At 40.3% G+C, this 25,026-nt stretch overlaps 1 protein-coding gene across 2 annotated transcripts in view; it reads left to right on the top strand.

The window, feature by feature from the left end:
* The first annotated feature begins 5,653 nt into the window (after positions 1 to 5,653).
* The window catches only part of stat6 (signal transducer and activator of transcription 6, interleukin-4 induced), a 37,613-nt gene continuing 18,240 nt past the window's right edge, over positions 5,654 to 25,026 (top strand). Inside the window, exons 1-4 of one of the 2 annotated variants that reach the window (XM_033628272.2) lie at positions 5,654 to 6,020; positions 19,813 to 19,958; positions 20,463 to 20,607; positions 22,919 to 22,999. In XM_033628272.2, coding sequence (XP_033484163.1) covers positions 19,825 to 19,958; positions 20,463 to 20,607; positions 22,919 to 22,999 — 360 coding nt within the window. In that variant the 5' untranslated portion in view covers positions 5,654 to 6,020; positions 19,813 to 19,824. The remainder of the gene's footprint in view (positions 6,021 to 19,812; positions 19,959 to 20,462; positions 20,608 to 22,918; positions 23,000 to 25,026) is intronic. The other variant, XM_078170065.1, reaches the window with a different exon arrangement.

The following is a 25,026-nucleotide window of genomic DNA, read 5'->3' as shown; positions in this document are numbered from 1 at the left end:
CCCCAATGTTAAGGTCAACACAGTTACTTAAACTGATTGCTAAATCGAAGGCGACATCACAAGGTTTTGGATTTGACTTCGCACAGAAGCCTGTAAACTCAGCAGGTAACGTCAGGGTGAAAAAATAAAACAGTGGGTTCATGTGAAAGTGTGCTGTTAGATTTGAAGCAAGCATTTCTGCAGTTGTAGCTTGTGTGTCCTGCGTATCTGTGGGGTGAAAGATTACATAGTGAGCCGTGTGTGTGTGTATGTGTGTGCATTAAAGATAAAAACAGACAATACTGTGCGTGTCTTGTGTGTCTATGTGCACATACATTTGCCGGTGCCGGCCTGCACGTGTGCGTGTGTTTTTATGTGTGTTGCCGTGTCCAGAACAGCAACAGAAGCAGTGCTAGCACACCCCTGAGGCTTCAGGCCCAGCACCAGAGCACAGAGGTCCTTCATCCCTGTCACTGTCTGTAAACAACTGCCCGTCCCAGCGGCCCACCCTGTGCTATTTCTGGCCTTTCCTGACATCTTTCAAAGCCTCAAAACTAACCGAGAGAAGAAGTAAATCCGAGAAACTCTGGAGGAAGAAGTGAAAGTTTAGGCGAGGCCTGAAACAGGATCTCCAGTTATGGATTGTGGTGTCAAAAGCGGAGTTCAAAACATCTGCGACTGAATCCCAGCAGAACAGTAACGCTGGTGGTGTTGATGACAGAGTAATTAATTGTCTAATAATGATGCATAGCTCTGTTATAAGCACAACCTTGTGCTGCAGCTGCCCTTCATCCTCTGATGAAGGATAATCATTTCTGCAGCTGTTTAAAAATTATTTCCTATCTTTCCCTGTCACAAACTCAATGACATAATCTACAGAACAACATAACCTTGCAAAGGTAGAATAGACCATGTGGAAATGTGACATTGGTACATGAGGAGAGGCTTATTTGTATCATAAATCCTAATTTCACACCACAGGTAAGACGTGTAGTATTGAATATACCGGCTGGAGTTTTTCATGTTTTTGTACATTGCAACAAATGAAAAAGATTTACCTCCACAGTTTGATGAACCGGTTTTGTGATAACTGAACCAAAGCGCAGAAACATTAACTCCTGCCTTTCATGTTTCTGAGTTACTTTCCATCCAGTAAGTGACTGAAAACCAGTTTGTCCTTTTTGTCCTGAGTGATTTCTGTCCTCCAGGAAGTCAATCATTTTCGTCTCCCCGCTGATTGGAGGTAATTAGGCGAGCAGAGTTTGTAATTGGATAATAAAAGATGCTAATGAGCTGCTGTCCTATTTACTCATACTGTGGCAGTGAATAGCACCACACATCCCCGCCACACTTTCCTCACCGCAACACTGCTCTAATAAAAACTGATAGTGAAAGTACATTTTGCAATAAATAAAAGATATACATGTTAATTATCAAATTAATTAGCTTTACATAGTTGGGTTTATAGATAGTAAAGGTTATAGGGATAAATGGTCGTATAGTATGTTTTTATGATCTGATGTCAAAGGTGTTTAATGACAATGGAAACCAAAGTTTTTAGTCACTGCACCGAGCTCATGGATGTGTTCAGTATTTATGCATTTCTTCTGTGGTGATTGTGATTAAAGAATATTTTTTCTGCGTGCACTCTACATAAATACTGTGTTCATGTACAGCCTGAGCTAGAGGTGCCCTGTTGCAGCACAGTCGCCAGAATAGATGTTGGCGTTGTATATTTCTGCAAACCACAAATATGTTAAATTTGTGTATTTTATGTGTAGCAATATGTTGAAACTTTACCTTCCTTTATGTTTCAGTTTTTAGTGTTATGTTGAGGCAATGCTGTGGTTAAGCGCAGGCACAATAACTGCTTGGTTTGGTTTAGAAAAACATCACACTTTGGCTTAAAATATGTTTTTCTCACACAAACATGGCTGGAAAAGACTCATAGAGTGGTCCGTCTCACCTAGGCCTCACACCATCCACCATCCACACCTCCTGATGAGAAACTCAGCTCATATTCAAATGTCCGAATTACACCGCTTTAGAAATGTGGCTATGAAACATATGAAACATACAAATGTAACCTATGTGTAGTTTGCAGAAATGTATAATGCTAACATTTTATTAGTGACCGGGCTGCTTGACAAAAGCTGACAAAGTTATTTATGGTAACAACCTTCATAACGAAAAGGTCGTTCTCTGATCTAATTTCACACGGACACAGTCCTCTCTACCTTTGCCGTGCTGCTGGTCCTCCATTGTCCGGGCCTTGATACTGACAAGGTTGACATCAGAGGAGAGCTCTGACACCGGGTGAGTTAGGACTGCCAGCTGTTAGCAATCAAGTCTATTTTGAAGTCAGGGACACATGGACCCCCAGGGCCAAAGCAGCAACTAGCCGAAGCCCTCACCACCCCCCCAACCCAGCCTACAACCTCCAAGCCCCCTGGTAGCACAGCTGTATTGGTTCCAGATGTAGCAAAGCTGCAGTAAGGGCCCTTTACCTAAGAGGACCCCGAAAGTGATGGTGGACCTGCACAGGGAGTGGAAATGCAGCAAAGTATAACACAAGGAGCTGAAGAATATGTTTCAACACCAAACCTGAGCAGCAGATGTTAATATAAGAAGAAAAGAACCTGCATTTCTTGAGCTGAAAGCTTTTACACAGTATCCTCAAACTCTTGTCCTTGATGGAGGAAGTGCTGCACATTGTAACAGAGAAACTGAGTCCATTGGCCCTGCAACATTTGGCAATTTTAAACCGAGTGGTGTAAAATCTAAGGAGAGAACACGGAAAAAGTGAATCACCATCATCAGATGAAGTCTGCAGCTTCAAGCCAGATAAATAAACTAATCTGGGATTTGGATCGAGAGAGGAAAACAATGGCACAATGGAAACTACTCAGGTTGTTAAAGAGGAAATGATCAAATCTGTGCAGCTGCATTGTTTCTGTGTCAGACAGGTCAATCAAAACTCTCAGGAAATTGGGTTTGACAGGTGGAATGTCCCGGTTAATATCTTGGCCTGCCCCCTCCCACACGACTTAAACGTGATCACTGAATAAATAAATAGTAAATAGGTACGTGGGAGAATAAACAGATTGCTGTTTAGGAGCAACTGAAACAGACCTGTCACTGTGAGAACAGCAGCACAATCTGATGTTGATAGAAACAGATGAAGGTGTTAACATGAAAGTCTTCATGTTAAATTAGTTTTCTTCGCGTTGGGTAGTCTGCAGATGATCGTGTGTGATCTTGCTATGATGGCACCTAATTTCAAACAGACCATTTTAAAAAAAGAGGAGGCTTTAATGCAGGTCTATACCTCCCTCATGTGGCCAGTCCAAGAACATTTAAAACCAGATGAATGACCACACTGTGCCATGAATCTACTCAGATCAGACTCCAACAGATAACTCTACTGTTAGCTGAAGTTATTGTGGTATTTATTGTGCTGTAAACTTCATCACCACATACACAGATACAGCCAAAGTGATGTGATTTTATTTACTGAACTCACAAACAGGATACAGCGTTAATCCTTAAGCCCCTTACCTCATCTTATAATGGGTCAAAGGGCTTTAAGACATCTAAACTAAGACTGCAGCCATGAATTTGCTGCAGATATTTTCCTGTCTTGGTGAGCTGCTGGTCTCTTAAAGTGTTTTTATCAATGAGACTGGAGGACTTGGAGGATGGTGCATCAGCTTACAGATACTTTGACTGAGCTGTTTGCCTCTATGTGATCCAGGATATGATGAACTGATCTTTGTTATACTTGTGCTATGGTTCTGAAATTGTATGTGCTGCTGCCTGTTTTGACCAGGACACTGTTGAAAAGGAGATTTTTTTATTTTTATCTCAAAAAGTAGTTTTTTCTAAAATGGATTTTAAATTAAATAAAATCTAAAAATTCAGCTGATGGGATTTTAAAATTACCAAGTGCAATATGACAATGAAACAAGGTGTGAACTATGTACACTGCTGTAAAACACAACACACATTTACACCACAGTGCCGCACCTAGAAAATTTAGCGTCCTATGCAATCTTCCCCTGCGGCCCCCTCTATAAATAAATAAATAATATTACTATTATTATTTGTAGCATCTTTTTACATTAATTTTCTGTATTGCTAACCAGAACAAGAGCTAACAACACACACAAAAAGAAATCAAACAATAAAAGAATACAGTATGTGTAAAATTGTAAATTTCATCCTCTTGTTGTTTTTGTATGGCAACCTGGCGCTCTTCTCATTTTGTCTTTCTCTAATACTCTCCACACACACCTTACTCCCTCATTTCCCTTATATTTCATATAATAAAATAAATAAATAAATTAAATTAAAATACTAGGCTACTACTACTACAAATAAAATGTTTTTGTAAGGTGACCTGGATGGCGTTTGCCTTTTAATTTCCTCTAATACTCTCCACACACACTCCACTCCCCCATTTCCCTTATATTAGATATTTCTAATGTAATAAATGAATAAATAAAAGTGGGGGGCGCGATCTTGGTGCCCTCCCCTCCCTCTGTGTGGCACCCTCAGAAAAACAGCAAAGCAGCACCTGAACTGAAACATTTAATACAGGAGCGCCCCCTGCTGGCTCTACATGGGAAACACTGAAAAGTTACATTAATGTCTGCTCTATATTAAAGGAAATATGTGACAAATGTGCACTTAAAAACATGTCATGTACACAAAGTAGCCTGTGTTAATATAAGGAACAAACCTGCTCTACATGATTATCATAAGGTATTTAACATGTGTCATGTTTCACCTTATAATATAATTTTTGTTACACAGTATACAGCCTATAATTGATTATTATTATTATGGTTATATCATCTACTTAAGCAGGTAACAGTCTCATTGAGACAAAATAAGTCTTTTTTAAGAGCTACTTGACAATGAGGGCAGCGTAAACAGTGTTACAACAATTAACACAAACACACACCACGAATGAGTGAACACAACATTCAGTTAAAGTGCAAACAACAACAATTCTAAAACATAAACGGGTGCATTTTTATAATAAACACAATAACACATCACAAATATTTGCATACACACAATAGCACACACACATGACTGGGAATGTTTCCGTGGATTTCATGGTCCTCCTCCACCCCACAGGTCAGCTTACACCATATATCTGTCAGAGAGGTAAAATCCCGAGAGCTGCCAAACTTTCTCTGCAGGTCTGCTGATTTTCCGACAAATATGTGCCGCTGGGAGAGTATCCGCTTTGCTGGCACTGCCATGTGCAGATATGGTATCATATGTCTGAGTTCAGACTTACTGGAAGTTACAGCGTCTGCTGAAATGACTCAACGTCACTCCGCCTACGTCTCCTTCTGTGGAAGTTCACCAAGCCTGCTGGGCTCGGTTATAGTTTCTGTTTCAACGGCGGCAGATAGATACCAAATATATTTACTCTATATTATGTTTTTAATATATTGCTGAATTCCTGAGAGGGTAAAGGCCACAGAGTGAGTTATGTGTAGTCCTTCTAGTGATGATAAACAGACCACAGTGCAGACAGATGTGAAAAAAAAGGGTGCACATCTGTACCCAAGCATATTGTAGCTCACCCTGCTGTGTGTGAGTGTGAGTGTGTGACCGCCCCTTCGTGCACAGTGTGTGTAGGAGCCTACATCATCATGATACAGTAGCAGCCCCCATGCTGTCCGGATGACTCTGTGTCTCGGTCATGTGTAAACTTGAACGTGAGGACAGGAAGTAGCGCGCGCTCCTCCGTTACTGGCACATTGTGCACAACAGGGAAGTAAGCCTCACCTACTTTTTGTTACGGTGTTAAAAGTTGAGCTGCTCGCTGCTCAAAGTTGATTTCTCCTCGGTTAAAGACGACGGTCCAGCTTTTAAACAGAGGCAGCCTTACAGTGAGTAATGGAGGCAGGGTATGATCAGTAGGACTCTCGGACTGAAGGAGGACTTATGAGACAGAGGAGGAGGAAGAGGCGACGGACAAGACACATATTCAATGTTTTGAAGTCTATTTTGAACTGAAGGTGAGTGTTGTTGTTTGTTGTCTTGATATGACAGGTAAACAGCTGATGAGGCCTGTCAGTTGTGAGAATATAAATGAGGCTGTTGCGTCTCTGGCATGTTTTGGTTACCAAAAAAAAAAAAAAAACTTGCAGGATGTTCTGTCGGCCTGAAATACAGCCTCATATTATTCTACACTTATGCAAACCCCTGTGAGTGATTGTGAGGTCGTTTTTCTTAATTTCACCAGTTAAAAAGAGGCTTTAATGATAGCTATTGTCTTGTAATCCACGACATGTTGAAGGGAATTATGTAATCATCTTGATCAATTTAGTCCCTCCCTCCACACTCCGTGCCCCAATAAGCACATGTCTGCTGCACCAATAAACCCTGTACAGCTTAACACTGTTTATGTGCCTAGAAGCTCAACGTTGGAGGTGATTAGATATTAATATTTTAAGAAATACAGGTTATATTAAAGTGTTAGATCCCCAGAAAAACATGTATTGAGTATCTTACCAGACAAACATCAAAGCAAAATATCCTTTTATTACTCACATACTGTTTGAACAGTTATGATAATAAATAATGAATAATACATTTTAGAATTTAATTATTTTTTCCAATTTAACTGCAACTGATGTAGTTTATTTATTTCGTTTTTAAACTTTATTTTTACCTGTGTTTTCAGGGGGCAAAGGTTGGTAAGAGTCAGAACAGGGTTTTTCAACATTACATCCTTTTATGTATACTGGCCATTTTTTCCAGTATTTTACACATTAATTGCAGTCTTAAGGAAAAGGTGATATAATCCATACAGTGGCTATTATTTGTGTAAATCACTGAACCCAACAGGTTTATATTAGGGACAGGCATCTATATGGGACAGGTCTTTAATTCCTTTTAGACAAAACTGTTGCTCAGCAAAGATGGAAAATATGGTTGAATTGTTTATTTGAGCTAATATGAATATTATTTGTATAAAAATTAGGCTTCAAATAACATATCATGTGTCATGTTATGATATCCATAACTTGGATTAGTTTCTATGAAAAACACTTTTGATTGGTGGACCTTTGCGGACTAAAGGAATATATAAACTTACTGGATAATCAAAGAATGGACACATATTCTGACAGCTTCAGAGGAAAGTAGTCCCCACTTATTTTTTCGTCATGCAGGTAAATCTGAACATCATCAATATGAAAGTGGTCTGCCATTGATTTGCCACACAGCCTCCAGTGGTCATCACGCCCCTGTGACCCCTCTTGTGTAAATCTGATAATAATTTGATGACTGAACCGACACAGGTGTCTGCTAACAATTAAGTTTGGTACAAACACACAACAAGGCAAACATGAAAGGGATAGTTTTGCTAAATGTGCATTTCCCAAAACGCCACTTACTGAGTTCACCAGAGACAGAGGTCAACCTGCAGAGCTCTGCTGTTGTTGTTAATTTGCAATGTGTGTATAGTTTTAACTAAAAAGTTATAACTGCATAGAAGGTAGATTCCGACATATGGTAATCTTTATGATAATGTTGTTCATTTAAACGATTAATATTCCTATTGTTACTAGTAGACCGGTCATCACGTACTTTAATTCGCTGTCAATCAGCTGTCAACAAGCGGTGATCTGTTGGCAGCTCAGTCAGTTGATGTGACAAATCTTCCACTGTGCAGATGACTGTGGGTCAGAACAGCCAGAAAAGCATGCTGGCCTGCATACTACAAAATACAACCAGATGTAGTAGAACATCCTGGTATTTTTGGCATACTGCATTTCACATACTGTGTATTAAGGACATAATTAATCTTGTTCTGGCATATTATATAGTATGGTGGTATGGGTATTGGAACACACAGTAAGTCTTCATTCACCTCTTCACTGGTAATTCTTTATTTCCTCTGCAGCAGTTTGTGGAGTTTGAGTAGGCAGGTGGATAATGGATAATTTATTAATTACATTAACATTGTAAACATGGGCGCGACTGGTTGACTAATGGCCCTTAAGGATGACTATTTGTCGGTTAGAAAAATTCTTAGTGTGGGGCAGCCCTAATTTCAACATTGCTCCCATTGAGCGGTCCAGCTCCAAAAATAGAAAATCAGACTGTGGTGGCAGATGTTGATGTGTTGGGGGGCGCCACAAATAAATAGATGTGTGGCGAAACCCCGAAAATGAAAAAAAAAAAAAAAAAATGCAGTTTAAATTTTAACACCTTGTATTTACAATGTCACTTGTTTCACACACTGAGGGAAAAAGACATTTGTAAAATTATTATATTTTCTTAAATTACTGAGATATGGAATGTAGCTGTTTTCCTAGTCTTCATTTCAGTGGCATCCGACAGCTCAGTGTGGTCAACACAGGTTACATGTATTTTATGAGGGCTATTAGATTGAATCAGAGTCAATCATGACAACTTCAGAGTTAAAAATAGCTAAATAGTCAAGTTGAAATGTTGGCCTGTATGAAGTTGATTCTGTAAATATGCACTCAGTGACTTCACAGTGGGTCTTACTCAGTCAGGAAAAGCATTTGTCGTGTTTTTCCTCTACATTTTTGTTGATTTGTGACAGGAACAATAAAAAAATACTGTTCCATTCGCCCGGATAGAGCGGACACACTTTGGACTCCTGTGTTAGCTGTGAACAAAGTCTGACAGCTGACACTGGCACCAACTGATAAGCCGGTGAATCAGCTTTCCAATAATATGTTTAGTTCAAACTAAAAATAACATGGTTGAAGAAAAATAAAAAAAGAGCCAGTGTATTTACATGTTGTAAATTTCTAAACTGTGATTGTCTCCACTCTGAGGTTTAAAGTTTGAGTTTGAGCGTGACGAATGACAGAAGTTTAGTTGCTTTCTAACTGGCTAAAAAGGCGCTGTCCCAACGGGTCGCGCTCTTCCTTTGTCTTTTGTCCTTTGTGATATTATCAGACCTGCATGCACAGGTGAGGTGTTTACACCAGAAAAACATGTCATGAGGGGTATGTTAGTGCAGCTGTGACATTTCCTGTGTGTTTAATGATGAAAGCCGTCCAGATTTCACAGAGCCGACATCAGGGAATCATAAAAAGCAGCTCTGCTCAGTTCATCCTAACCAACGTAATGCAGTAGCTATTACCAACAAGGTGAGGAGAATCATGACCACAGCACAGCACAGCACAGCACAGAGAGTTAAGGTGTAAGAAAACCTAAAGACCTGAAATATCTGTAGGCTACACAAGTCAGTGGAGAGACCCCTGGGAGACAGATGAACAGAAAAGACAAAACACGCTGCTGAGTCCTGCCTGTACAGCCAGATAATAGTTCATACTGAGCAGCCACAGCTGTTTTCCCAAATGACTCAGCAAACCTAAAGATCCACTCTCTGTCCTCTATTACTGCACTGTACCTCCCACACACAATGAAAGAGAAAGGGAGAAGTCAAATCAAATAGTTTGACTTGTGTGAATGTTGAACTGAAATGACAGATAATTCAATTCAGTGAAGAAATATAAGTTCATAAACATCTATAACGTGACTCGACTTGATGGATGTACCCACATTTTTTTCACTGTTGACGATCTCACCCAGAATCAAGGGACATTTCACCTCGTTTATCTGATGAAGGATATTTGGATGGCTGACTCAAAAGACGCCGTCTGTTAGGTCAGTTAATGACGTGAAGCCGACTAAAGTGTGTGTTGGCAACCAGTTAATTCCAGTTTATTCTCAAGCTTTTGAAGGTCATTGTTTGCTGCGGCGGCTGGAGTCAAATAACAATCAGGTTTGTGTTGTGTGTCAAAGCTCTTTGGTGATATTAAAGGTTATAAGGTCATGTTCCTGAATGGCGAGTATTAGGAATCTTGGCATTGGGTGCTTTCCCCTGTTCTCCTTCTGTCAATTCAAATCATTCAATTTCATTTATAGCCCAGTATCACAAATGACACTTTGCTCCAGAGGGCTTTACAAAATACGACACCCTCTGTATTTGGACCCTCACAGCGGATAAGGAAAAACTTGCCTCCCTGTGAAAGGGGTGTTTTAGGGAGGAAAAACTTGCCTCCCTAAAACACCCCTTTCACAGGGAAAGAGCAACTAACACAGGTTCACTCTCCCAGGACCGACAGACAGATGTGCAATAGACGCCGTGTGATCAGAATAGACCAACATAATAAAATTACAGCACAGACAGTGACAGACTTGACACAGGCAGCCTCTCTTTCTCAGAAAGTGCTCATGAGTCAGCAGTGACTTGTGCTTTGAGCTGTGTGAACAAGTTAGAGCTGCAGCTACCACTGTTTTCATTATGGAGCATTCTGACTGGTTGTTTTGGTTTTGTTATGATTAATCCATTGATCCCTTTTTTTCCACTGTTAAAGGGGTGTTTTTTTTGGGGGGAGTTTTTCCTTATCCGCTGTGAGGGTCCTAAGGACAGAGGGATGTCGTATGCTGTAAAGCCCTGTGAGGCAAATTGTGATTTGTAAAATTTGGGCTTTATAAATAAAATTGATTGATTGATCTTTAGATAAAAAAGATAGTGAAAAATCATCATCACAAGTTCCCACAGCCCGGTGATGTCGTTATATTGCTTGTTTTGTTAAACTAACAGCACCCCAAAGTCATGAAAACTCAGAGAAGCAGAAAATCCTCACATTAAGAAACTGGATCCACAGAGCTGATGCTCAAAAATGATTTGAACAATTAATCAGTGATCAAAATTGTTTAATTGACTAATCAAAGCTGCATCATTTGTCAGTTAATTTCTTTGTCTTATGTGACAGTATGTTTTATGTTTTTGTCTGCGTTATTTGAAGACGTCACCTTTTGGTCTGATGGGTATTTTTCTCTGTTTTCTGTGACTTTATATAATAAACGATTGATTGACAAATTGAAGAAATAATTAGCCAATAAATCGGTGATGAAAATAATTGATAGTTGCAGCCTTATATTTGCTGATTGTCAGTGAAGAGAGGTTTCAGGTAGTGTGAGTGTGAGCTGGTAGAAAGTGAGGGTGTTGGAAAATGAGGAAAGTGCATTTATTTCCTTTAACAATAGGAGTCATTATTTATCCTTCAGTCCTATCATGGGCGTCGTTAAGTTAAGAATTCAAAATAATGACATGACAATGGTCAAATTCACCTCCACTTATTTCTGAGAATGCCAGTGGAAAATAACCAGCATTGGTTTGACTTTCCATTACGCAGTGACATCATCTGCATTAACCTGATGTGTGAATTCTGTACTCTCTAACAGATGTTATCATATAGGGTGATGAGATTACTCTTCTGATTATTGTGAGGTTTTTTTCACCTTACTTTACCCCACCTTACCAAATTTGTAATTGAGATTCACAAATACAACTGACTGACTTGAGTCTGTTTTAAAGGGAAAGTGTACGTTAACAGTGTTGTGTAATAACAGACACTAGTTGCACTTGATATTCTTGATCTTTATGAAAGTTTTCACTCACCTGTTGCGTAGTGGTCCTACATTTATCATGCCTGCATGAAATATATGTCACTAAATCTTTTTAAAATTCTTTTTTTGTTTGGATTTACCAAAACACTTAGCAAATACTGTTGTCACTATGACAACATATAGAGAAAAAACAACACCAAATGCAAAAAAAAGAAAAAGAATAATGACACACAAGTATTAAAATGACCGTGTCTCCGATTGTAGCTTGAATATAAAAACCTCCTGTTCTGCCACTAAGTGAACATTTCACTTGACATGTTGTTTTTTTTTAAATTTTAGACACATCATTGTAAAAACATTCAGGACACACAGGGAGAGGAATGACGTCAAATCAGTTGAAGTGGTTGTGGGAGCAGAAAGCCGAGAGAAGAAACATTCAGGGCTTGTAATGTTAAGTGATTTCCTTTGAGAAGGTTTTCTGGCAGGATATGGAGCCCACCAGGTTTTATGGTACACCAAGGAGATGCTCTATTTTGGCTTGGGAAAGAGACCTTAACAAAAGGAGGGAAGCTTTCAGCAGGGCTCGACAGTGCGAGCGTTTCACTCGCATTTGTGACTAAAAATAGGTGTGTGCGAACTGTAAAAAATATTTAGGGGCACATTTTTTTGTCAATAAAAAAATATGATAATCTAACCGCAAATGTTGGAGGAACTTCAGTCGCCTTCCCTCTTCCCCATGTGACACGGTTATGGGCAGTTTTCCAAGCCACTGTCAGCACAATGAATATAAGTCCCACTGTTGGCAGCATGGAAATCAGTCAAAGTGCGGAGGAGATGGACCGGGTTTAGCGGCCGACCTCCGGGGAAGCCCTCTCCCCTCTCCCTGCAGTGAGGGACCGTTCTCCACGGTACTGCTGCTGGGCAGGGTGGAAATAAGTCCTGCAGAGTTTCAGAGGACCTGGAGAATGTTTTAGGATAGTAATAACATTATATAAGATAATCATATTACAAAGATAATATATATAAGATAACATTAAAGACAAAATTAAATTGCAATACTTTTTCAAAACTTGATGATTTTACCTTTCTGTAAATTTTGTATACAAATTCATTAAATAATTTTGCTTGTAAATGTCTATTTGCATCACGTTTTTTACGGAAAACACATTATTTGATCAGTTTACATTGTGCCCCTAAAGTTCTTCGTGTGCTCCTTACTTTTTCAACTTAGGAGCACATGTGCTCCTTGGGAAAAAAGTTAGCGTCAAGCCCTGCTTTGTGCACCACTGACAGTCTGGTGGTTTATACTGAATGCATCCAATATGCCTCAGTTTATAAACATAAAGGAAAATCTGCCATCTAAAAGTGTTTGAGCACTAAATGTGCAGAGTCCCAGTATAGGGCCCTATGAAATCTGTTTTATTTTTTCCAGGTTTTGTTGTTTTACCCAGATTTTAAGTTCTCCGTCTTATTTTTTTTTTTTTTGATTCTGTGCTGCACATTTTGTAATCAGTGTCTGATCTTGTTTGATGAATACAGTCTTAACAATTTATAAAGAAAATGTTTAAAATTAATACATATAAATGAGTTTAATTTCTCTTGTTTAAATCAGAGAAAGTGCTTTGATACAGTCCTTAGATAAACATTTCATCCTTTTGTAAAATAAAATGCTTCACAGCTGAGCTTCATATCTGCTCTGCTCCTTGTATTTTTTTGGATGACTTAGCAGTCACAGCGGGCCTCTTCCGCATGACTGCACGGTCTAGTAATAATGCTAATCATCAGGATTGTTTTAGAGACCCAATGTCAAAGAATAAAGTACTTTCCCCTAACAATTTAGTGGGATTTCTTGTTTATAAGGCAGTCCATATGCTGCTTGATAGCAGTAGCTGATATGACCTGCTGCTCTAAGCTTAAAGAGCAGGGCGCTTCTGGCCACCTACTTTGTCTGTCTGGTGCAGATCCAGTCAGAGACTAAAGAGCCCACAGCTGGAGAACATGACCTCAGGAGGTCCAGAGTACAGCTGAGGTTTCTGCTTATAAGCACCTCAGCCTGATGCTCACAGGCATCTTGTGAAGAACTTAGTGGTGAGGAAATACCTTAATGAAACACCTGCCCATATACAGGTGCTCCTGTTAATGAAATGCAACAATATAATAATAAATGCTTTTCTAATTTACCTATTATGGGGCTCAAAGGTCTGATCAAGTCTCACCCACTGCAGCTCCTGGCTGCAAGAGGCAGTGATAGTGTATGATTGTTGTGGCCAAGAGTTCACAGTAACCATGTTATCACAATCTGTAGAAATTTAGTCCCCTTCAAATTAAAAATATGCCCTGTTTGTAAATTAAAAATGTGGTAAAATTGAATAGTCATATTATACCTAATGTCCTTTCACTCTTACTTTTGTAGCCCTGCTTGATCATGGCCCAGTGGATACACATGTCCCAATTTAAGTCAAATTAAGTTTTAACTTTGTTTACTGTGCACTTTGTCGCATTTTTTTTGCAAATTAATAACACTCAAAACATGAATGTAGGGAGGTGGAGAGAATCCGCAACCATAACTGTACAAAACTGTACAAAAAGAGCAACTGTACTGAATGGATGGCGAAAAAGCGACCAGATAGATGTTGATAGAGGGAAACAAAGCAAGAACAAAAACAAATGGAAATGATTTAAGAGGTGCTGGATTATTTACATTATCAATATGTATATTATTAACATGATATCAATGTTTGATTTTTAAACACCGGTATATCACGGCACTCCTGCTGTAGACATAGTAATTACTAGAAGATTTAGCAAGAAATTTTGACTTCTTGAAATCTAAACTGCCATTTTGTGAAAACTGTACTAGTCATGAAAATGCCCATTAGGCCCAGTAAAGTCCCGAATCTTGTGAGCAGTTTAAAAATCATTTTTCTAATTCAAAGTGTGGTGATTTGGTATGGCCCCAAAGTAGAGTGGTTTTTTCTGATTTTTGTGAAAACAACTTGGTTGAGAAAGTCATTCCTGATCATTCCACATGTTTTGTGAATGTGTTGGCAACACTGCAGGACAAGTAGCATGCCAAAAAAATGCGATGGAAGGTTAAGAATATTAAGAAATAAGGCCAAGGATAATGTATGGGTTGTTGTTCTATGATATGAGGCAATAAGAAAGGCATTCATGATTTTGATAAACACAAGTACAACTCAATTTATGTCTCCTTTCGTTGGCTTAATCATCAGGTATTTCGAATAATTTTACTGAGGCAGTGGTCCAGTAGTGTTGTCACGATACCAAAATCTTTGTTTCGGTACCGATACCAATATGAATTTTGATACTTTTCAGTACTTTTTCCTAAGGAAAACTCCTTTTGGACACAAACCTTTAGAACAATAAATAGTAAGGGTGTAACGGATTGGTTGCTCAAATGTTTCACCAAGTTTGTGTTGTCTCATGATGTCTCCCTTTGCGAGGCAGACTTTCTCTTGCCTTTTTTCACGTGTGCCAGCTGCGAATGTTGATACAGGTGTTGTCATACACACCACTTGCGCAATCTGTGCTCCAGTAGGAACAAGAAAGGCGTTTGTGTGCATAAATGAATTAAATAAATTAATGAATTGAATCAATTTAAAAAGTACCGGTATTTTCCAAATGCAGTATAGTACCTTTTGGAATGCTCTAGTACCGCGGTACTATTTTAGTACCGGTATACCATGCAACACTATGGTCCAGTTTCTCTTACAGCTCTCAGACTGCAGGGCTGAGGGATCAAATACTTGCCTGGGTCGTCTGCCAACATTATAGAGAAGTATTCATAACAATTAGACTGAGAAACCAAGGGAGCAAATGTAGCTACGGGTGGCTCATAGCTTGGCTGTAAACTGTTATGTAAAAGTGCTGCCAAAACAGGCCCCTGATTATTGTAAACAGCCAGAAATATTTCCCCTACCTGTGCCAGGACCTGCCTGTTTATGCTGGTGTTGACTGGGAGTGAAACTGTGCAACACTGGTTATGAAACAGCTTTAAGAAAGAGCTGGCCCAACATCACCATAGCTGCCAGAGAGAATGATGGTAGCAAGAGGTTGTCAGTGTGTTAATTCGTATGAACTCTCACTAGTGAAAGCATGCAATGATACCATAAATACTTGTCTTGGAGCCAATGCAGTTTAAACAGCACATCTGTATTCAGGACTCTGGAGTTTTCCCTCTTACAGTGGTTGTTTACTGTCGTAGCTTCTCAGCGAGATTGACTCTATTTTAAACTGAGCTTTCTCCTTCCAAGTTTTATTGGGTGGCATGTTGTCCAAAGTTTCATTTTACATTCCGTCAGTAAAGTCTAATATCAGAGGAACTAAACTGCAATAACACAAAGTTGCTCAGCTAAGCAAGATGTTACATCTGTCAGTCTTTCTTTTGACAAAGCAACAAAGTGGAAGAGCAATTTGTTGATCTTATCTGCAGAAATTCAATGTTAGCATGTTATATTGTCTACAGCCCTGGTTAAATATTAACATTTTCAGCTCATTCTAGCATATTAAATTGAATACAGCATTAGTTCGAGTAGAGGGATGAAGTTGTGATAGCTTAATGTACAAATTAAACAAAAGAGATACAACATTTTACCAGAGCTTTAGATGTGCGGCATATTTCGTTAGTCTCTATGCTAAGCAAAAGCTTAGCAAAAGCAAAGCTAATCCTTTCCTGGCTCTAGATTCACATTTCTCTATGTCTTTCAGATGAAAGACATAGAGAGTGGTATGAGTTATCTCATCTAACTCTCAGCAAGAAAACAATGAAGCATATTTCCCCAAAATGTCAAGTTGTTCCTTTAAGAAGGGATTTGTTGTCCCAGCAGTTTATCTGACTGAGCCTGAAAGTATTTAGTGACATGAAGCTGTTGTTCTAAGAAGACAAATAGCTGTTGTTCTATCACAGTTTTCTTCCGTGTTCCTTCAGTGTGACACAACGGTTATAAAATGTTGCTCAGTGTTGCATACTAGATATCATGACTTGCCATGAGGAGAATTTGACTGTTGATTATCTCTGCCAGGTGAGCCTGGAGGGGATTCTGTATTTGGTTGTGTGTGTGTGTGGATCTGTCTGTCAACAGCTTGCAAACAAGCACCTCTCATGTTTTGGCTGGAGAAATACCTGTTTTATTGACGGCTTCATATCGTTGTTAACTGCTGATTGCTTACTCCTCTTAACCGGCTGGTAGAGGCTACAAATTTTCCACAAACAGGTTCGGCTAACAACAACAAGTCGGCCACATTGTGGCCTTTGTCGTGACTCACTAACGAACATCTGTAGAAAAGTTTGGTCTTGTTTTGAACCGGAGCAACTGATTAATGCTATATCTGATATGTCATGATCCACTTAAGTTAGGCAGGATACAAGATGAACAAATCTCTGACTCAATTTTGGCTCTGATTAACACACAGTGCGTGTCGAAATGCCGTTTTGCACCGTATTAAATACTAAAGTGAGTCGTGTGCTCTAGTATTTTCGTTTGGTGCAGTCCTTGTGAAGTGGCTCATTGATCTGTTTGTTGCAGTTCGTCCTTTCTGTGAGCACCGACCTTCGCTTGTTGAGGGGCTGAAGTGCAAGAGATTCCTTCAATTATGATTAAATCACTACTTTTGTTATCTTTGCTGCCATCTGCCACCAGCTGTCTGGCTGAAAGGGCGGAGCTAAGTACTCCAGTCAGTTGTATCCTTGGCGGCTGAGTCACAAACTTTCTCATTCCACAGCTAAACAGTACAGTAAAGTATGTTTCTGAAAACATCTGAGGTGAGAAATAGGCAATGCAGTAACAGAATCTTGATTCATATTTGATCAGCGCTAACTAGTTTGACAGTTTGACCGCAGTTCATGAGCAGCATGATTGACAGCTGCGTTAGAGACTCCTCGACTCTGATTGGTTATTTTCATTCACATGCAGTTAGGTCATTAAAAAAATGCTGCAAAGCAATAGAGTAGGCAGTGTGTGTTTCTTTTTAACGTATTATCTGTCTAATGTACTTCTGGCACTTGATCATGCTTGTTATTTCCTGTTGTGTTGTTCTGTAGCCCACAGGCAAAGTTAAGTCAATTTACAAATGACATAGATCAAAGATTTGTGACTGTTATTAAATATACATTCATCCTCATAATTACACCCTATCTCACTCACTGAAACTCGCTGTGGCGTGTCTGCTGGAAATACAGGAATTGTGTGTGGTAGCCGTGATCAGCTCGAGTGGCTGCGGCCCTGCCTGGTGGAGATCTGCACTCTACTTTTCTAGTTAGATTAGCTCTCTTCTCACCTTTCAAAAGCATGGTGCATGAATTGACGACACCTTATAATGTATCTGTTGTGTAATTAAGCCAACATAAATGCAACTCAGGCCAGGAATGAAACAGGAAACCACTTTAAACTTACATTACGACAGAACGAGTCAGACTACAGAGAGATACCCAAGCTTTCAGAGACAGTTTTTACACTGTGTGCTTCTCCCCACATGTAGGAAGCTGATAAAGCTCACAGGATATACTTGCTTGTTGCCAGCAGCAGATTTAAGACACATCTCCCCATAGCCGTGGTGTACATGTCTACCAGATGTTGATCGACATGCAGTTAACAAATCCTATGAAAAGACCAAAACCAATGTCGTCTATTTCCAGGCCCTGAATGTGGCTTATTACTCTGTGCCATAGACAACCACTGATCTCCAAACACTGTTAAAAACATGTCTCATCTTCTGTTTGAGAAAGCCTTGCTTTTAAAAAAAGACTACATCATCAAATGGAAATGCTCCACTTGTCCTGGGACCTTCACTAAAATGTATAACAAAGCTTTGTGGGCTTGCCTTGAACAATCTTCAGCTCCACAGCAGTCTGTGCTGACCGTCCTGCTGTTAGGACAGGAGGTATTATTGAAGTTAAAAATGAAACTAAGTATTTGTTAGCCATTTTTAGATTTACATCTTTGGGAGGAACAACTGTGCTGTGGCTGCAAACAAAGTATGGAAATAGGAAAGTGCTTTTTTTCTTAAGGGAGCCTTTTTCTATTATTGAATAAACTGGCAACTTCTGACTTAGTGACATATTTTATGAATATTTCATCCATCCATCCATTTTCATTCGCTTATCCGAGGCCAGGTCGCGGGGGCAGCAGGCCAAGCAAAGCACCCCAAACGTCCCTCTCCCCAGCAACACTTTCCAGCTCCTCCTGGGGGACCCTAAGGCGTTCCCAGGCCAGATGAGATGTGTAACCCCTCCAGCGTGTTCTGGGTCTGCCCCGAGGCCTCCTACTAGTGGGACGTGCCCGAAACACTTCCCTTGGGATGCGCCCAGGAGGCATCTTGATCAGATGCCAGAACAACCTCCACTGACCCCTTTCGACGCGAAGGAGCAGCAGCTCTACTCCGAGCTCCCTCCAGATGTCCGAGCTCCTCACCCTATCTCTAAGGCTGAGCCCACCCAGGATATTTCACATTATATTCAATGCATAATAATAACAGTACAGAACAGCTGATAACTTTACAATTAACCCAAAGACTGAACACAATAACTGCAGGAAGTTTGTAAAACGAGTGATCTGGACAGCTTTGTCCTGTGAAATTGCATCGGAGATGAGTATTTTTAACAATCATTCATATTTAATAGGCTTCATTTTTAACAATTTAAGTGTTCCCTGACACTTGGTCACTGTTCTGTTAAATGTTTGGTTATTTTAACTCTGGGCAGCCTGGTGTTGCTGTCATCAGCATAGTTACCTCACAGTAAGAGGGTTGTGAGATTGAATCTGCCTGGGACCCTTCTGTTTGAAGTTTGCATGTTCTCCCCATGTCAGTGTGGGTTTTCTCTGGGTTCTCAGGCTTCCTCCCTGTTAGGTTAGGTGTGAATGGTTGTCAGTCCTTATGTGTCAGTCTGGCAGCATGCCTCACCCAGTAGGATAGGCTCCAGCTTAAATGAGTTTAAATTAACTTTGTGAATATAGCTTATGTTCAGGTCTTCACCTTGTCCTTATTCTGAATTTCTTTAAAGTTTATATCTTGAATAATAATCTTCACTCTTCAAATAAAGATTTTATTTTATTTTTTTTACAATAATGAATGAAATGCCAATTTTGTTGTTTTCTTACACCCCTTAAACTCAAGAAGGCCTTGCAACACCCTGTGAAAATATGGCGACCTTCAGGTTGGGAACCAGTGGTATAGAGAGACAGTATTAAGCTTTGTTAATCTTGGTCTTTCCATAAGCGTTGTATAATAATAATAATAATAATATGAAAAACATAAAACACTGCCTGTCTTATTCTTTAATGCCAGCATGGTGTATGAGCAAAAATATGTCCTGTTTGTAAGTTAAAAATGTGGTAAAATTGAACAGTCATCATACCTAACGTCCTTTCACTCTGTCTTTTGTAGCCCTGCTTGACCATGGCCCAGTGGATTCACATGTCCCAGCTGATTCCATGCCTGTCGGATGAGACGGTCAACAACCTTTATCCCCCAGCCGCCTTCCCCATTGAAGTCAGACACTTCTTAGCTGAATGGATTGAAAGCCAAAGATGGTATGAAACGCACACTCTCACACAAATACTTGACGTACTCATACATGTACACTAGAGCTGCAATGATTCATCTATCAGTTGTCAACTATTGAATTAATCACCGACTAATTTGATAATCACTTTATGGGTTTGAGTCATTTTTTAAGAAGAAAAAAGTGAAAGTTCTCTGTTCCTGCATTTTAAATGTGAGTTTTTCTGGTTTCATTACTCCTCTATGATGGCAAACTGAATATGTTTGGGTCTGAGGACGTCATTTTTTCTTGGTAAATTGAGAAAATAATAGATGAATCAACAGTGAAAATGATTATTAGTTGCAGCCCTTATGTACACCCAAACAGCTGCACTAAAATGCTCGCATATACACAACATTTTCATGCTTGTTGCATATTGCCTGTGCTTGCCCTGTGGCCCTGTTTGTGTGGATCTATCTATATGCATGTGTGTGTGTTTACATTGCACATACTGTATAAGCATGGGCATGTACATGTTTGTGTGTGCTCACAGGGATGACTTTGTGCTGGAAAAGGTGGAGCAGGAGAGCCAGGCTCAGGCTCTGTTGGACCAGACCATCAGCATGCTGCAGTCCATTGCTCAGCAGAACGCCAACGTGGTGGACAGAATGAAGTTGATGAATATCAGTAGGAACATGGTAGGGGAACTGTGTTACTCTCCAGCTCTAAGATTAGGATTAAGTTTCCATTCTGGATTCCGGACAGGCTAAAATAACACAGTGGCAGTTTTCCTGCTGTTTTCAGTCAAGGTTACACCCAGTTAAATGCAGTTTCTTCAAGCCAATATGTATATGTGTATATATAATGCCAAGCAGCTGCCAGTGGTTGCAGCAGTTACTGAAACCACCGAAACCAAAGGCAGGAAGGTGTTGTTTTTTGTATAGGAAGAGTTTGTGTTTCTTATGAGTAATGTGAAGTGTTTGCTTGGCTGTGTAGAGGGTGAGAAGTTGCCCACAACTTTCTTTAAATACTTCAGGAAAAAGCAGAAGCCCACATACACGCAAAAACAATTAAATATCTAGATGACACAACCATTGAAGGCCTCATCTCCAGTAATGATGAAACCCAGCACGCCACTGAGGTGGCCGAGGTGGTGCGTAAGCAATGACCTCATGCTCAACACAGCTTAAACCCAGAGACTCATTGTTGATTTCTGTTGCATGCCAGATCCAAAACCACCCATAAAAATAAATGGAGACCTCATCACCACAACTGACCTTCCTTGGAACACATACCGGCAGTAACCTGAAGTGGAAAACTAACGCTGAACATGTCATTGCAAAAGTTCAACAGTGAATATACTTCCTGAGACAGCTTTAAAAAATTCTGGGTCAAGCAACAAGTTCTCGTTATGTTCTACTCAGCCATCACTGAGTCCATCATCACATCCTCTGTGTCAGTATGGCACAGCAGCATGGACAGTCAAACAAGGAAAAAACAACAATGGATTATTAATCTGTTGTCGTTTTTGTAATTTTTTAGCCTTTTAGAGTCCATCAGGACTCTGAACTCCTCCCTCTAACTCCTCCTCACTGCTGACATGCATTACCATGATTGTCTGATGTTGTCCATTTATGTATTTGTGCGGCAGAGAATAACATACTGTACCGAAAACAAATTCCAGCAGCCTTGGTCATCAGGCTATTAAAAAACAATCTATCTGATCTTTCGGTTTTACTGACCAAAAGATAAAAAAATAAAAAAAGGAAAAGTCTTGTAGGAATTTATAATAACTGAACAAGCTTCTTGTTTGTTGCCAGTAGAATTGTTGTGTTTGTGACATTAACTGAATTAGTGCTGCCCCGGACTGAGAATTTTCCTAGTTGACCAATAGTCATCATTTAGGGCCATAAGTCAACTAGTTGTATTATATTATTAATTTAATTATTAGATTATATATTTTGGGCGGGGCAACACAATGGTTTGAGTTGAAGGTGTGAGAGAGAATAGTATCAGTGACATTGTTAACACTGTGCTACATTACAGAGAAATACAAAACCGTACTAATGAACCTTCATTAATATAGGCCTATATTTTATCTACAAGTGCACGTCACACACTGAGCGAGCCGCCTGTTAATGACGCTGCCGGCAAAGCAGTAATGATTGTGCTAAGTGACTAATGGGCATGTAGCTACTGACATGTTTCAGATGATACGTCATGTTTGTAGTCGACCAATGAAGATGAGTTTACATATCACCTTGGGTTCATCCTTCACCTTCTCAAAATGACCCCACACTTTGGATTTCCTGCCCGACATGTTATTAACTAGCCTGTGGAATAACCGCAGGTACCAGCCCTGGAAATTAGGGGCCGTACACACACGTCTTTAACTGCTTGGAAGTCGCAAGGTCGAACACTGGGTGCTACTCTTGTGCTTTTTTCGGTTAGTTGCATCTGAGCTTGCTAAGCAACCTCAACAAGCATCGTAGAGCCTATTTACCTGAAATCCTGAGTGCAGAGCTGATCCTTCTTCCAGGTGCTGTTTATAAGTGTGTAGGCCTATCATAGTGGGACAGATGTAAAGCTCTGGGTAGCCCTGCACTACAACTTTTCCGTATTTATCAGACTGAATATTTACAAAGGAGGGGAAGATATCTGTTAGCTCTGATTGGTTTGTAATGTGACTCCTGTCTGACTGCTGAGCGTGGCCTCTTCCTGTGTCTGTCCTTTCAAATTAAATTCCTACATGGTCCACTCATAAGGTTTTGATTTATTTTGACAAGGTGCAGTTCCTAATAGAGGTTCACGTTTGTTTTTGTTTGTTTGTTTGTTTGCTTTTTTCTGCAACTAAGCCACCAATAACATCTTGCCGACTAATGACGTTTCTGGTCGACTATTAGGGGGCAGCCCTAAACTGAATACACCAGGGCATAAAAGTAGCTACACAGTGGTTTTATGGACTGTGTTTGTGAGATGTGATTGTGATAAGACGTGCTTGTTTTACAGAGCATGTTTCAGCAGCATCCTCTACAGTTTGGAGTGATGGTCAGGGAAATCCTCACGAAGGAGAGGGTTCTGCTCGGCACGGTAAGACCTTTTAACAAAGACTGTCTGTGTTTAGTTTATCTGCAGCCCTCACCCTAACAAGCTGTCTTATCATTGTGAAGGGCCCGGTGAGGCTTGATCTCAGAGTGTATAATAGAAATGATGACAGAAAGTACAAGTTGGTGCCATTATGAATACACAGACAAACAGGAAAGGGCATAATACTACTTTGCAAACAATAGCCTTACAAAGGACTGTAACAGGGGTTTTGCATTATAAATGATACGCAGACATTTTTCAAGGGAGATGTTACAGGTGTAGATTGATTTCCTAACTTCTAGACAGCCACTGGTTCTGGTGCATTTCAGTGGTCCTTAAAAGTAAACTTTCTGAGTCTTGAAACTTGTCTGAGAAAGTTGTAACTTTTTAAGTAATATTATACGTCCTATTTACATATGGCTATAAAGCAATGAATCTCCATCTGTCTGCTTGCCCCTATTTCGAGAATGAATGCTTTAGAAGTTGAATGTTTCCTCGAGCGGTTCTCAACAAAGCTATAAAACACAGTAACTCACTGCTGCCTGTGTGTACACAAACAGAGGGAGGTAGGGAAGCTATGCTGCTGTCAGAGGAGCCGCTGACTGAGTTCACTTTGAGCAGCAAGTTGCTGTGAGGGCGGCTGTGGCTCAGAGGTAGAGCGGGTCGTCCTCCAATTGAAAGATCAGTGATTCGATCCCCGGCTCCTCCAGTCTGCATGTCGAAGTATCCTTGAGCAAGATACTGAACCTCAAATGGCTGTTCCATCGGTGTGTGAGTGTGTTTAAAACTGAGTAGCAGGTGGCACCTTGTATGATAGCCTCGGCCACCAGTGTGTGAATGTGTGTGTGAATGGGTGAATGTGACCTCGTAGTGTAAGAAGTGCTTTGAGTGGTCAGATGACTAGAAAGGCGCTATACAAATTTACCATTTAAAGCAAGCAGCGATCTCATACTGTGCCTGAAATCTCGCGAGAACAAGCAGCAACAGCTGGAAGGCAGAACCGGACAGTAGCCTGAAAAGTTCATTCATTTATTTTATAAAAGATTTATAGAATAATGGCTGACTTTTTGCCAGGCTTCGACTTTGTGGAGGAGGAATTTGATTTTGCGGAGTTTAATGGCCGTCCTTATTTATTTGAGCCAGAATACACTGATGAAGAGCTTCGTGAAATTGAAGAACAGAGGAGGAGAGAGAGAGAGAGAGAGGCGCAACAGGTAGAGGACGAGAGAGGAGGAATGGCTGCTGCAAGGCTGTGTAGCTCTGGAGATTGGTGGTGTATCTGTGGATGCTGTGCCCCAGTGCCCACAGAAGAGGAATGCCTCTGTTAGGGCTGTGTGATTATGGAAAAAATCATAATCACAATTATTTTGGTCAAAATTGAAATTACGATTATGCAAACGATTATGCAGCACACGTGATGACTTATATTGTTTACATGACAGCATGTCATTTCTGTCTCCACATGGTTGCACGTTTACAATTCTCCTTTGCTCTGTATCGTGCACGGTGGAGTTCGGCCCCGATGCGCGCGCACACACACACAGACCAACCTCTCTCGCTCTCCCTCTGCCATTTTCCACACGCTGTTTTTGAAATCTTACGCGATCACCTGCCCCTCGCATCATTCGTAGTTCACCTACTTGACTGGCTTGTGGATTGAGAGGAGGGGAGGGGGCGGTATTGCACATGCGCGGCTTCCGTAGAAGACAAAATAACATCTCCAGGTGTCCGTGACCAAAAATCGTTTACTCTTGATGTCAGTAAATTTGAAATTGTTTGACCTCAAAATCGTAATCGCGATCACCAGACGATTAATTGCACAGCCCTAGCCTCTGTTGCAAGGAATGGGACCAGTTGCAGCCTTATTTTCAAGGTCTGGATGTGACCGAGGACGAGACACCTCCACCTGGAGTAGTATCCAGCTGAGCTTTATCTAGAGCTCGCGAGATTTCAGGCACGGTATGAGATCGCTGCTTGTTCTCGCGATATTTCAGCCGCGCTTTGGAAAGCAGAGCTAAATGGTAAACAAA

The sequence above is a fragment of the Epinephelus lanceolatus genome, chromosome 8, assembly GCF_041903045.1.
Source record: "Epinephelus lanceolatus isolate andai-2023 chromosome 8, ASM4190304v1, whole genome shotgun sequence".
In the NCBI taxonomy this organism is placed as follows: Eukaryota; Metazoa; Chordata; class Actinopteri; order Perciformes; family Serranidae; genus Epinephelus; species Epinephelus lanceolatus.
Note: the sequence above shows the minus strand (reverse complement) of the source record. Positions and strands in the feature narration are given on the sequence as shown.